Genomic DNA, 13,894 nt, shown 5'->3' with positions numbered 1-13,894 from the left:
TTGATTTTTGTAACTGATTTTGAACAAGAAGTTCAGAAGGTGGGACAACCGTAAGACGAGTCACAGACAAAGATTATATGGTATGACTAGCCAGAGCTTAAGTACTTGCTTGCAAGTAAAATCATGAATTTATTAAACATTAGCTTAAGTCACAAAACACAGCATCGCTTAAGCTTACAAGCAGAGCAAGACAAATATACTAATTTCAATGCAATCAGTTTCCTTCCTTCTTGGAAGAGAAATCCAAGCATAAATATTGCTCTGGACATCTGATATCAAAAGTATGTAAAACTGTTTAAATATTGCACACAGTTATTTGTCTACAGGAAACTAAAAAGCGAGTTACCATATTTAGAAAATTTTTAGTATTTTTACACCTCTTCATCAAGGAGAATTAGCTGACATTCTTTTAAAGCAATGCTACTGAATTCTGATAGAAAAAAACTTTTAATTTAGCAGTGAAAATGACAAAAACATAAAAAATATCTTTCTGCTCACAGGAACAATTCATTCATGAATTTGGGTGTTAAATATAGGTTTCGTTTTTGTTTACATGTCTATAGTAAATTGTGTTGAGAAGGATAAACTGAAAAAACTCCTTTAGTGTAAATCACACATCAAGCATCTCAGCTACAGTTTGGAGTCAGCAGCATTCCTTCTGGTCTTTTACTTTATTTCAAAGTCTGTTAACTATTAGAAGGGCTCATACCATACCCTAAATTTTTAAAGCATTACAAATGATAATTTACTAAACAAAACACCACCTTCTGAAATCAGAGGTAGAATACCCATTCAACAGAACAATCACCACAACCCCAAAAAAAAGGGGAAAAAAAAGGAAAAAAAAAAAAAAAAAAAAACTACTCCCTGGAACAATTGCTAGAAAAGGACACAAACTCTCATTTAAAATTTTAAACAGGAAATACCTGTGGATACCCCCAAAAGGGGAAATGAAACAGCTGGGAGGACAGAGGGAGCTATTGGTTTACTGTAATTTGTATTAAGAACTCTACAATACCAGACATTGACAGTTTTCCGTATTATGAAGTGAGTATTTCTCTACTGAGTGAAATTTACATCACCATCATGCTGGAAGAAAGAATCCATACGTAAATGCAAAGTAGCACACAGGACTGAGCAAGTATCAGATTACATTTCACAAAGACTGAAAAAGCATGAAATAACGTGTCTGGTGTAAGCATTGAAACACATGCAAGAACACCGTTAGTATGTTTTGGACTCTCCTAGCATCTAGTATGCTTCTTCTCAGGCCTTTAATCAAGCTGATGTATACATTTTACATGCAAGTGACAGACTTTCTTCATGATGTTTCATGTCACTTTTGAATATACACTGCTAATATGCTGCCAGCGTGAACGGAGTTGATACTATCCTGTCAGTATTTCTTGGTGAAGACTGTCGTGTTCCAGTCATGTACTCATTAATAAATATGAGGTATTTTCTCTACAACCCACCCAGTCTTCCTGAGTGGTCATATAGCACAGAACACTCTTATGCTTTATGAAGTCTGATCTTTGAGGTGCTAAGCTTTTCAAAAACCTAAAAAAGTGACTACAAGATAAGACTGACCATTACCTCACAAGAAATCATAGTGCCCTATACACACTGGGCTGCAAAGAGAACATGAGGTTGTTTTCAGGTTCACAAGAGTCACTCACACACAGTAACTGCCACAGCTAACTGCCCAATAGAGCCGTAAGACAACTGCATGGGACCTGACCAGATGGACAGCTTCAAAACAGATGCCACCAGCAAATAAGTGCATCTCCGTCCACGTTCATCCCCAATTCCTTAATGTAATCTTCTTAAACCAGAAGGGGTATAAAACCAACAAGTAATTTTATTGCATTAGAAAAAGAGATTAACTATGTTTCTATTTAAATAATTGTTTCTTCTCTCTGTTAATAGTTTTGGCAACAAAGAAAATGCCTTTGAAACAAAAATAGGAAAAGATGGAATACCACTTTTTTATGTGCATACACCTAAATATGCACACAAAGAGATTTCGTCCTTACTCAGAACTCTGTTGAAAGCAAACTTGAGTTTGCTCTCTTGCATTAATTTGTTGATGTATTATTGTGTTACAATGCTGAAGTAGCAATAGTGGTCTAGGCAATGGTACTTCACATCACTCACTAAAAGATGCTATCTGTCATTACATGATTTCATAAATGGACTCTTCAGATTAGTCCATCAGTGACAAGAAGACAGCAACATACTTAACTGAATAATTTTATTACACATTGTTGACATAAATATTGTACTCATTTTATAACCATGTGACAAGAAATAAGATACTTCCTGGTCTGACACGGCACAGTCAGTGAAGTAGCATCACAAATCACTTCAGTACCACGACAGTAGGACTGTACAGAAATCAACATAAGTTAAACAATAGAAATAAGTTAACTGATAGACAAGGGCCCGTAACTCACAATGCCACCTTCCCCAAGTACCTAAAAGAAAGTAACTTTCTTTGCTATTTTTAGGACAGACTACACAGTCAGGATATTCCGCAAGCCTTCATTCACTGGTACAGGCTTTACCCTAACAGTTGCTTTCTTCTGAGTACTCAGTATTGGAAACTTCATAGAATCACTATGTAGGTAGGAAGGGGCTTCTGGAGGTCATCTGGCCCAAACTCCCCTGCTCAAGCAGGAGCCACTCACCCAGGACCACATCCAGATGGCTTTTGCCTATCTGCAAGGAAAAGGAAACCACAGCCTCTCCGGGCAACCTGTGCCAGTGCTCAGTTACCTGCACAGTGGAAAAGCACTTCCTGATGTTCAGACAGAGCCTCCTGTGATTCCATTGGTGCCCACTGCCTCCAGTCCCGGGACTGGGCACCACAAAAAGGAGCCTGGCTCTGTCCTGTCTGCACCCTCCCTTCAGGTATTTATCGGCAGTGATGAGATCCCCCCCACGCCAAGCCTTCTCTTCTCCAGGCTGAAGACTCCCAGCTCTCCCAGCCTTTCCTTGTGTGAGATCAGCTCCACTCCAATGATCACTGTTGTTGCTTTTTGTTGGACTCTCTCTGATAGCTCCAGGCCTCTCTTGTGCTGGGGAGCCCAGAACTGGACCCAGAGCTCCAGGTGTAGCGTAACCAGTACTGAACCAAGGGAAAGGATCACTTCCCTTCACATGCTGATTGTACTTCCCTTCATGCAGCCGAGGATACCCTTCACCATTTTTGCCACAAGGACACGTTGCTGGCTCAAGGCCTGGTTAGCTTCCAACAAGACCGGCAGGTCCCTTTCTGCAGAGCAGTTTCCAGCTGGGTGACCCCCGGCATGTGCTGGTGCCTGGGGCAGCTGTTCTGCAGACAAAGGACTCTGCACTTCTTCCCCTTGTTGAATGTCATGAGGTTCCTGGCAGACATTTCTCAAGCTTACAGACTACAGACAGTGGCCTCTCAATGACATCTGACAGCTCCCTCAGCACTCCATTCTGTGTATCCATTCAGGGCCCAAGGACTGAAGCATGTTCAGTTTGCCTGAACATTCCCTGACCAGATCCTCCTCCACCAAAGGTACATCTTCCTTGCTGCAGTCTTTCCCTGTCTCTGGGACCTGTGATTCCTGAAGGACAGTCTTGCTAGCAAAGACTGAGGCAAAGAAGGCATTGAGTACCTGGGCCTTTCCACTGTGCTGTGTAACCAGTCTCCCATACCATGCAGCATTGGGCCCAAATTTTCCCTGCCTTCCTTTTATCACTGATATGATTATAGAAGACCTTGTCCTTGACATCTCTGGCCAGATTCAATTCCATCCAGGCTTTAGCTTTTGTAATTTTAAGCCTGGATACTAGGACAACATTGTCTGTATTCCTCCTATGTTATCCACTCTTGCCTCTACCCTCTGAATGCTTCTTTTTTTCTGTTTGTATCATGTTTCTTTTTTGAAGTTTGGCCAGGAGCTCCTTGTTCATCCATGCAGGCCTCCTGACATTTTTTGTTTGACTTCCTATTTGTTGGGATTGACCTTTCTTGAGCCTGGAGGAGGAGATCCTGGAATATTAACCAGCTTTTCAGGCCTCTCTTCCCTCCAGGGCCTGATACCACAAGACTCTTTCAAGAAGAAATTTAAAGAGGCCAAAGTCTGTTCTGCTGAAGTCTAGGGCTGTGAGCTTGCTTTTCACCTTACTTACTGCCCAAAGGATCCTGCACTCCACCGTCTCATGGTCACTGAAGCCAAGGCTGCCTTTAACCTTCGTGTTTCCAGGCATCTCTTGGTCACTGATGAGTATGAGGTTGCACTGGCTCTGGGATGGAGTTACCTTTCCCTGCAGTGCCTCATGTAATACATGCTGTGTGTTGTGCTTGTAGCTAGAATAGCACTGGTATCACACAGGTGTCGGGTCTGTTGCTGAGCAGTGCTAGCACAGCACCAAGACTACCTCCAAAGCCCCCAAGAGCCAGCAGGCTGGGGCTGGGTAGGAGATGAGGAAGAAACATCACCAGGGCAGCTGACCTAAACCCACCAAAGGGATATTCCGCACCATGTGGTGTCACGCTCAGCAATGAAAGGTGGGGGAGGGGAAGGATAGGAGGGGGCTCTCGTTATGAAGACATCTGTCCTCTCAAATGCCCACTACACGTATTGAGGCCCTGCTTCCAGGGACGTGGCCAAACATTGCTCTTTGAAGGGAAGTAGAGATTTTTTTTTTCCTTTATCTGAATTTCCACATGGCCTTTACTTGTTTTTTTCCCCCCTCTTTCTTTTCTCGTTAATTAAATCATCCTTATCTCAACCCGTGAGCCTTATTTCCATTCCAGCGTAATTTCTTCTCTCCCTCTTCTTTTGAGGAGGGGGAGTGTGAGAATGGTGGAGCTCAGCTGCCCAGCTGGGTAAAACCACCTCAGGGGTCCAGCAGTGAATCTGAGTGAAGATGCACAGAACAAGACAAATTTTGCACAAAACCTTTTTCTTTAATTGCTAGAGTTATAAGTGTTATTCTAAGAGTTCAATTGTGGATTTGAAAGCCGAGAATAATCTGGAAGTTTCAGCATGGGCTTCAGAGTTAGTGTTTACTTAAATACAATGGTCTGGATTAATACAATCATAACGCCTTTGAGAGTTTCAATGCATTTCAGAATATGGGAATCCATGAGTAGTTTAATTTTACAGACAATATGACCACGCATTTGTGTATATTAAGTCTGACTTACCAAACTTCGTAGTGCTTTCCATAAAAGTGCCTCTGAAATTGAGGACAAATAGAAGAATGACATTTGCACATCTTGTAAGTTATGAGTTAAACAGCAAATGAAATCATTGAAGAAGTGCATGCTCAATAGTAATAAAGAAAAACAAGATTACCTGAAGTCAATCCTTAAAAACAGCAAACCCTTCTGAACCAAAATACATTTTGATGGGAAAAAACAGAACACTGAATCTGTAAATCCATGCAATTTGGTACATGTAGAAATTTCGGTACGTTCTAGAATTACTCTCAACGCAGTTAGAAAAATTACAAGCCAGAGTCTACTTATCTTCATGTAAGACATTAATTTCTTTACTGAGAAACAGCACATTTTTGTTGCTCCCATAAAAGGTATCTTTCCACTTATGCCTAACTCTACACAAATTTTTGTTTCCCACTATCTCTAGGGGAAAGTTGAAATATTTATATAACACAGATATGCTGTAAACAGATAAGTGAATGTCAAAATAAGTATTTTTAACAAATCTCACTCTTAGTTCACCTTAACATAATTCCAGTAGTCCGTATTTTTTCAGAAGGAAAGACAAAATACATTGATTTCACTCCTGTTAGCTAAAATTTGTGAAAAATAAAAGCAGAAGAAAACAAAAAGAGTAAACCAACTTTGCTATTCAACAATGTTATTTCACTGTGTACAATACATAAAGAGTAAGGTCTTAATTAACAGCACCTGTACTGATCACACTCACATGATTTAGACTCCTTATGGCAAAATATAAGGGTATAAAATAAAATAATAATAATAATAAAAAAAAAAGCACAAAGCACTAAACAGGTGGAATCCCACTGTACCAACAAATATGTGGACTTGTCTTCATCACTAATAAAAGAAACAAGTATTTAATGAATGGAAACACTTTGCCCCATTTTGAAGGAACAGTGGTATATGGATATCACAATTCATACCGAAGAAAAACTAATGCATTCAAATTCTCATACTAGTAGTTCACAAGCACTTACGTTTTGGTTACGAAGACAGAAGAAGAAAAAACAGCTCGACATAAAAACAAATCACTAAGGAAGAACCACATTTTTCTTCTATAGTATTAGCTCCAATTCACAGCTATTGACTTAAAAAGATTTTTAACATGTACTATCAACATGCATGTAAAATAGCTACTCATGCAGAAAATGCAATGTTTGGATTTCTTTTTTTAACCTATTAAATACATTTTTCACATTTACTTGTAAATATTTTGTTAAAAAATGCTTATAAATCAATGTTATCATAGCTTCATTCAATTTTCAGTGGGTGTCCTGGATATTACATTGGTCAAGAAGGACAGAATGCATCTGTTTTTCCAGGTAATGGAATATTTTTTATAATAAAAAAGTTTGTTATAGCAATCCTATCTGTGATTAATGCTAGTAATACCAAATAGAATACTTTACATACTGCCCTGACCCACAAAGTGACCAAAACAAGACAGTCCATCTGTCCACAGAAGTACTATTCTTTTTCTGCAAGCAGTGTAAAATAGGGCATGAAGACCAGAGCAGGTATGTGCACAGCTTTCCAAGACAAGCAGGAAGCAAGAAACACAAAACAAAACTAGAAGCAGCTGTCGCCCCAGCCACAGACTACCAGCCCACCTTCTTCATTCCCCTTCTACCCCACCACGGTTATGGATATTCGCAGCCCATTCCTACAAACGTATTTTCAATCCTTGATGATGAACAGAAGCAACATAAACAGCGACTATAGGAAGATCACTTTTTTCTTCATCTGTATTTATCACCTTTTGACAGAAACTGTAGGAATTCTACCTGAGAACTAGTTGCAGCAGAACACACATCCACAGATTAGTGACCAGTTCCCAACTTTCTGACTAATGCAGACGTTTCTGCTTTCAAAAACAGAAAACCATAAACTGCAGCATGGTTTCTTTGACCAAATATTATGGTCAGGGGTATACACCATGCAGTGCTGCATGCTTGAGAGACCTGTTACTTAGTTACAGTTGTATACACCTATTAACTCCTATATAGCATGGGCTTTATAGCCATCGTTGCTAGGAAAAGCATGCGACCTATAGAAGTTTGCATTAATGAGATGTGCCTAAAATCAGCACAGTTAACTTCAGAGGGCAGTTAGGATACTCTCGGTTCTTTGCAGAACCACAGAGTTGGAAGGGAAGTACAAGCAGGAAAAATCCCACCTTAGTTTAGCAGAATGAGTTGCAGTGTTACTTTTGTAGCCAAAGCTCCAGTTAATAAAATGGTGAAGGCAGTTGGCTGTTTAGACTAATAATAGGTAAGGTTTTTTAGAAAACATGAAATGAAGATAATAATGCTGCAGTCATGTAGTTATCACCATAACTAAATATTTATCAGCATAAGTAAAAGGCACAGCACATGCCTGTTTCTTCCAACTCGTTTCCAGCAACAGAAGACGCCTGGATACAAAAAGCTCAGTCTCAAATCACTCCATCAGACTGAATGAAAGTGAGGATTCAATGAAGGATTCAATTTCACCACGTGATATTTTAATGAATCTTTTCTATCTTTTTGGTTAGGGAATTGGGTGCATTGAAGACTATGTAATTCAGCAGTTAAGAGACTGACAGCAAGAGTACCAAGATGAACTTCTGCTTTCCAAATGCATATTATTTTGTACCAAATGAAACAGCTTCCACAGAAAAATGACTGCAAGAAATCAATTACAGTAAACACTATAAATCAGTTTCTAACACACAGTCACCAGGTGTGGCTTTTTGTTTGTTTTAATGGATTCACAAGATTAAAGAGACAGCACATGAAAGCTAAAGAAAAATATTCTTGGAGCAGAAACTCCGCTCACAGAGTCAGCTTCTCCCCTTAAAAAAAATAAAAACCACACATAAGCCACCCTGATTACCACGAGCAACTACACTTGCAGAAAACAACACCTCCATCTGCCCAGAATAAAAAAATAAAATACAGAATCACAAGGGAAAAGGAGCGGGGGAGAACACAGGCCAGATCTTTTAAACACCAAGCAGAGCCAAGAACTCCAGGGAGGAGTAAGGACATAGCTATTAAAGATTTTCCATGGAAGGCTCTCAAGATATTTAGGTGGTAGGCAGAAGTATAAAACCCTAAAATAGATTGCAGAAGTTAAAGCCAGTAACAGAGACCAGATGTGTTATAGCTTACTGCTTGACCTTTGCCATTCCATCGTCCCCCAACAATGTTGAGCCAGTCACAGAACTGGAACAACAAGGCCCCAAAGAAAAATATCCTTGTTTCCTTTGCAATTGTGTTCAGGAAAATTACTCCATTATCAAGTTATTCTCAAGTAAAATTAGGGGAAGAGGGGCACTTAAGTTAAGACTTGTTTATTAAATGAGCGTTAAAATCACTATATTATGCTCTACTGCAGACACAGCAATTGGAATTTTCCCAAACAGCAAAATACCAGAGACAAACATGCCTCAGATTTATTTATTTATTTATTTATTTACAATTTACATTGCAGAGCTACAAGTCAACATCAATTTTTACAGTGAACGGAACAAAATGGTTGTTGAAGTCTTCTCATGTGGTCAGCTTCAAGAAGCCACTTACTGTGATTCAAGCTCCCAGCGTCATTAGGAGCACTAAAGAAAACACCAAATACTGCAAGCCAAAAGCTGCCAAGTTCTAGACTTACCAGGAGAATCTTAGCTTTGGGAAAAAGAAAGGTGGGGAAAAAGTGAAATTTTCAAAACATCGTACTTGGCTCTGCAGGTACCTTTACATGGTAGAAAACATTACCTCAAAAGGCAAAAAGATGTCAAGAGGAAAAAGAACCCTCACTAGAAAGAAGGTAAGGGCCACCACACCTGATGAGAGAAAGGGCCAGCTACTCCAGGACCCTGTTGCAGGAGAGGCAGCAGCCTGGAGCACTACAGCTAGACAGAATGCAACCAGCATGCACGACACTTGCACTAAGACTCAAGAGTTGTATTAGACACAAATGCCTTCCATGTATGTAGTCATCATCAGTGGACTCCAGTTCCCAGAGGTTTTGGAAGTGCGGTTTATATGACAGAAAATATAGCAGCCCGAGGACGTGCGGAGAAGTAGAAAAGAAACTTTGCAAATTTTATCCAGATGTAGGATACACAGCTCTCCATTCCCTAAAAACTTGTTTAGTCTACCCTGGAACTAAGGAAAACTTTCAACCTTGATTATTTGATAAACTGTTTTTTCTCCTTTGCAATATATATATATGTATATATATACACACACACATATGCATATTGTATGTGTATATATACATATATATATATACACAGACACCTAAAGGCTAATGTCTAAACAAATACACAAGGCTAATACTTTAGATCTGATATATTTTGAGTATCAGTAAGGTCAAACTAGATTTCAGTTGGGAAGTCTGTTTTGGAAGGGTAGGTTAGAAGTATGTGAGTGTAACAAACACAGAAGAAAAAAGCTTATGTAGTTTTATCCAGTTGCTAGAATAAAAGTTAACACTCTCACTAACGTCTTTCTTCAGGTATTTACATAACACTTCTATCAAAAATGCCAGCTAAGGTAGTCTCCGAAATCACGGAATCATCAGGGTTGGAAAAGACCTCCAAGATCATCTGGTCCAACCATCCCCCTACCACCAATGTCACCCACTAAACCATGTCCCGAAGCACCACATCCAACTTTTCCCTAAACACCCCCAGGAACGGTGACTCCACCACCTCCCTGGGCAACTCCTTCCAACACCTGACTAGTCCTTTTGAGAAGAAACGTCTCCTAATTTCCAACCTAAACCTCCTCTGGCACAACTTGAGGCTGTTCTCTCTAGTCTTACCACTAGTTACCTGAGAGAAGCAGCCAATCCCCAGCTCCCCACAGCTTCCTTTCAGGTAGTTGTAGGGGAGACCTCGTTGCTCTCTGAGTCTCCTCTAGACTAAACAACCCCAATTATTTTTTTTTTTTGCTGGGTAGATAACCCTACCCAGCAAAATAAAACAAAGACAAGAAAAATCCTGATGGAAACTGAAACATGCTTTTTTATTGTGCAGTCTTTACATCTGGGCACAGGTTGCCCTTGCAAGCATGCAGAGTCTCCATCCACGGAAATATTCAAGACCTGAGTGGACACTATTCCATGTAACCTGCTTGGCTGACCCTGCTCGAGTAGGGTGGGTTGGAACAGATGATCTCAGGAGATCCCTTCCAACTTAAACAATTACATGACTCCAATTAGAAAAACATACAAGTGTTTGGTGAACTTAAGAACCACTGGAGATCTTCCTAAATTTCATCTGGAAGTAAATCACAGCAGAAAAAAATATATTTCCAATAAATGAATTGATCAGTTAGTAACAACTTCCTGTACAACTGTAAAGAAATTAGAACAGCACAACATTAACAATTGCCTGTATACATTTGTGATTTAAAGGATCTGTCTTTGCACAATGTTTGTAATGAAATAAGAACTTCAAATGGATCAACCATTCTTGAATATTTCAACTATTAGTTGACTGCTAAACCAGTTGAAAAATATTACTCAAGTCTGTTATAGTTCCCATCCAAATTCAGAGTTACTTCACCTAACTTTGAAAGTGACCTATAGTTTTTGATAAACCTTACTTTGGAAAAGCTGCATAATTGACTAGGTACCACCTCTTTTATTGAACAAAAACTGTTTTCTTTGTTCTTCTTATCCTTACAAACCACATAAATAGGTCTTAACATATATATAACATATATATTTCCTATATATATTTCCTATATATTCCCTATATTTCCTGATGGATTAGTAATGTGGTAAAGCACATGGATGTCTATAATGCAGTGCTTTCCGAGAATATCTGCTTATATATTAGTGCTTCACTTCCCTTTTTATTTTATTAATAACCTGAAATAAATGCTGAAGACATGCACCCACTGCTATCAGAAGGATTGTACAGGTTTGGTTCAACCTAGATCTGAAGAGATAACTGAACACAGACCGTGTTTTGTCTTCAAATGCAGGAACTACTTCTGTATTCTTTTTCCACCTGTTTCCCTTCCAGAAAACTGACACAAGATGAAGACACAAGAACAGTAGGATAATATGCATGAGGCTATAAAGGAAATGCATTTAAAATTGCTTCTGTTTGTTAACTTTAAGATGATTGGAGTGGTCTCACCTAATCCAGGAACAAGTAGAAATGCACATGTATTGAATGAATCTAAAGGAGAAATCGGATACTTAATTTGTGTACATAAAGTTACATTGTGAAAGTGATTGGAAATTCAAATTTGTACTGTTTCCTTGAAAGTTTCTCTTATTTATAATGTTCTCCTAAACATTTTATGCTCCTAGGTTTTAGTAATACATAGCTTATGTTCAGTTAGCAAATGAGCAGAGGGTCTTTGTTCCGCCTCCACCAAACGTCATCTGATACCGCAGATCTGCATGATGAGAAGGGGAAACAGTTATCATTAAAGAGTTTTCTGAACTTCTCCTGTGGGACTTTTAAGATCTCCCCAAACCATCCGTTGTTCTGTATTTCTAAAGGGGATTTTTATTGGCAGATCCCCCTCCTCTTAGTGCTCCAATGCAACAAGTTTTTCCAAGAAGTCTGGATTCGACCTCTAATACAATCAGCACCAGCTGGCAGGTGTACCAATGCTGCCTGAAGCAACAAACAGCTACCAACTCCAACGTGGACACGGTGTTTTCTGCTCACAGGTATGACCACGTACCTGTGCCCTGGCCTTCACGGACCTAACCAGGGCAGTCGCTCCACGCAGAACGGCACTGTTTGGGCTGTCACGGGGGGAGCGAGACAGAAAGCAACTGCAGCATGAGACATCACCTTCCCCTCTTCCAGATTTGTTTGGCTTAACCCACTTGCGTGGCAGAGCGCTGGAGCAGATTGCCATGACAGCACCTCCCCCAAACAGCCAGCTACCATCGTCCTTAAAGGCAGTAAGCAGCACACACAAGCAGCGACCGGGAGGAATGACGAAAGCACGCCTGAACGGTGTCGGTCGGAGCGGAACTCTTCAAACTCCATCCCTGACTGTCAGTAACTACCTGAGGAGCTGCTCGGGCACCCTCGGTCACAACGGCAGGGACAGCTCAGACCCCCTGCGGCCCCCCGCAGCGGCAGCAGCGCTGTCCCCGGGCGCTCCCTCCCCTCCCCTCCCCTCCCCACACCGCTCCCTCTCGCCGCCGCCGCCGGGTCTCGAATCCGCGCCCCCAGGGGGGTCCCACCCGCTCCGCTCCGCTCCGCGCAGCGCTCCCCGCTCCGCCACACCCTGGCGCACCTGGCAGCGGCTCAGCTCCTCCGCCAGCCCCCGCAGCTCGTCCTCCAGCAGCGCCACCCGCGACGCGGCCGCGTGCTCCGAGGCCATGAGAGGGGAGGGGAGGGGAGGGGAGGGAGCGGTGCGGGCGGGCGCGTCAAACTTTGCCAACCTCCAACCTCCCCCCCCCACCGCCCCGCTCCTCGCCGCTGCTCCCCGCTCGCCGCCAGCGCCGGGAAGCGGCGCGAAGGAGGACGCGGCGCGATGACGTCAGAGCAGCCGCTACCCCCCGGCAACGAGCCGGGGCGCCAGGGCGCGTTTGAATTCGCCCGCCCGAGCGGGGCGGCCGCGCCTGCGCAGTCAGCCGCGCAGCGCGCCGCGGCGGCCGTTAGTGCCAACGGCTGTCCGCGCCAACGGCCGCCGCGCGGGGCGGGGCGGGGAGCGGTGGCGTCGCGCTGCCCGCTGACAGGAGCTGGCACCCGGCAGCGGGCAGCGCCTCTTCCTCCAGCCCCCTTCTCCCCTCACGGTGCGGCGGCTGCTGCCTCACACGTGGGGTCCGACACGTTCCTGCCCTTCCCGAGGTGCGGGAGCACCTGGGCTTGTATCGCATAGGCAGATCGTCCGGGTTTAGTGCTTGAGTTGGGTCTCGGCCCCTACGGCTGGAAGTGAGGGGAGCCCTGCGAGGGCTGCTGGATCTATTGGACTATTCGGGAGCGTGCACGTCCCGGTCTTAAATCCAGAGCTCGTGTGTAGCAGCACGTTTGGAAAGAAAGGGTTAAGCGGTGTTGCCAAGACAAATCTTTGCGTGTTTCCTATAGTGGCCATGAGGAACAAAGTACAAAAAAAAAAAAGTCTAGAACTTTTCCCAAACACCTAAAGAAAGAGGTTGAAACCGAAGTTGGGGGCGTTTTTTAGCCTGTGAAAGCACCAACTGAATTGCATTTCAGCAGTATCAGTGCCTTGCCGTTAGGACTGTTTTCACACCGAAGAAGTGTGCTTTCTTTTCCCCTCTGTCGTCACGTTTCCACAGATTTCAGAAAAGTTGCCCTGAATGCACCACTGTGGCAAAACACAAAATTCTTACCATGCAGACAGGTGAAGGAGGTTTAAACACCATCACAGTTAGAACATGCATTAAAATGTCCAGTCCTTCCTCCCATGGCCCTGACAAAAGACTTTGGTGACGCCTTTGCTTTTGGAAGTTGTTTTTTGCAGCACAATGAGCTCAATAAGAAAGTGACTATTCAAAGCCAAAATATGCTTTACATTATTAATTGCATATAAAAGTATTTTTATTATGACTGAAGTTATTATCTGTGGAATTATTGGTGTAAATGTAAAGGTGAGAGACCACATCTGGGTATTCTCTGTCCAGTTATATGTAGATGTAAGATTCAGCAACTACATGATCAATACTGTGTCTCTCTTTAGA

General features: G+C 42.2%; 1 protein-coding gene across 4 annotated transcripts in view; it reads right to left on the bottom strand.

Annotated features, from left to right (window-relative positions):
* Positions 1-12,684, bottom strand: part of CNTLN (centlein) — a 203,810-nt gene extending 191,126 nt beyond the window's left edge. For all 4 annotated transcript variants that reach the window (XM_082783244.1, XM_082783245.1, XM_082783246.1 and 1 more), the window contains exon 1: positions 12,487-12,684. In XM_082783244.1, the coding sequence (XP_082639370.1) occupies positions 12,487-12,573 (87 nt within the window). In that variant the 5' untranslated portion in view covers positions 12,574-12,684. The remainder of the gene's footprint in view (positions 1-12,486) is intronic.
* Positions 12,685-13,894: the final 1,210 nt, after the last annotated feature.

This window comes from Aythya marila (assembly GCF_965140915.1).
Source record: "Aythya marila genome assembly, chromosome: Z".
In the NCBI taxonomy this organism is placed as follows: Eukaryota; Metazoa; Chordata; class Aves; order Anseriformes; family Anatidae; genus Aythya; species Aythya marila.
This window is presented reverse-complemented; position numbering and strand designations above follow the sequence as displayed.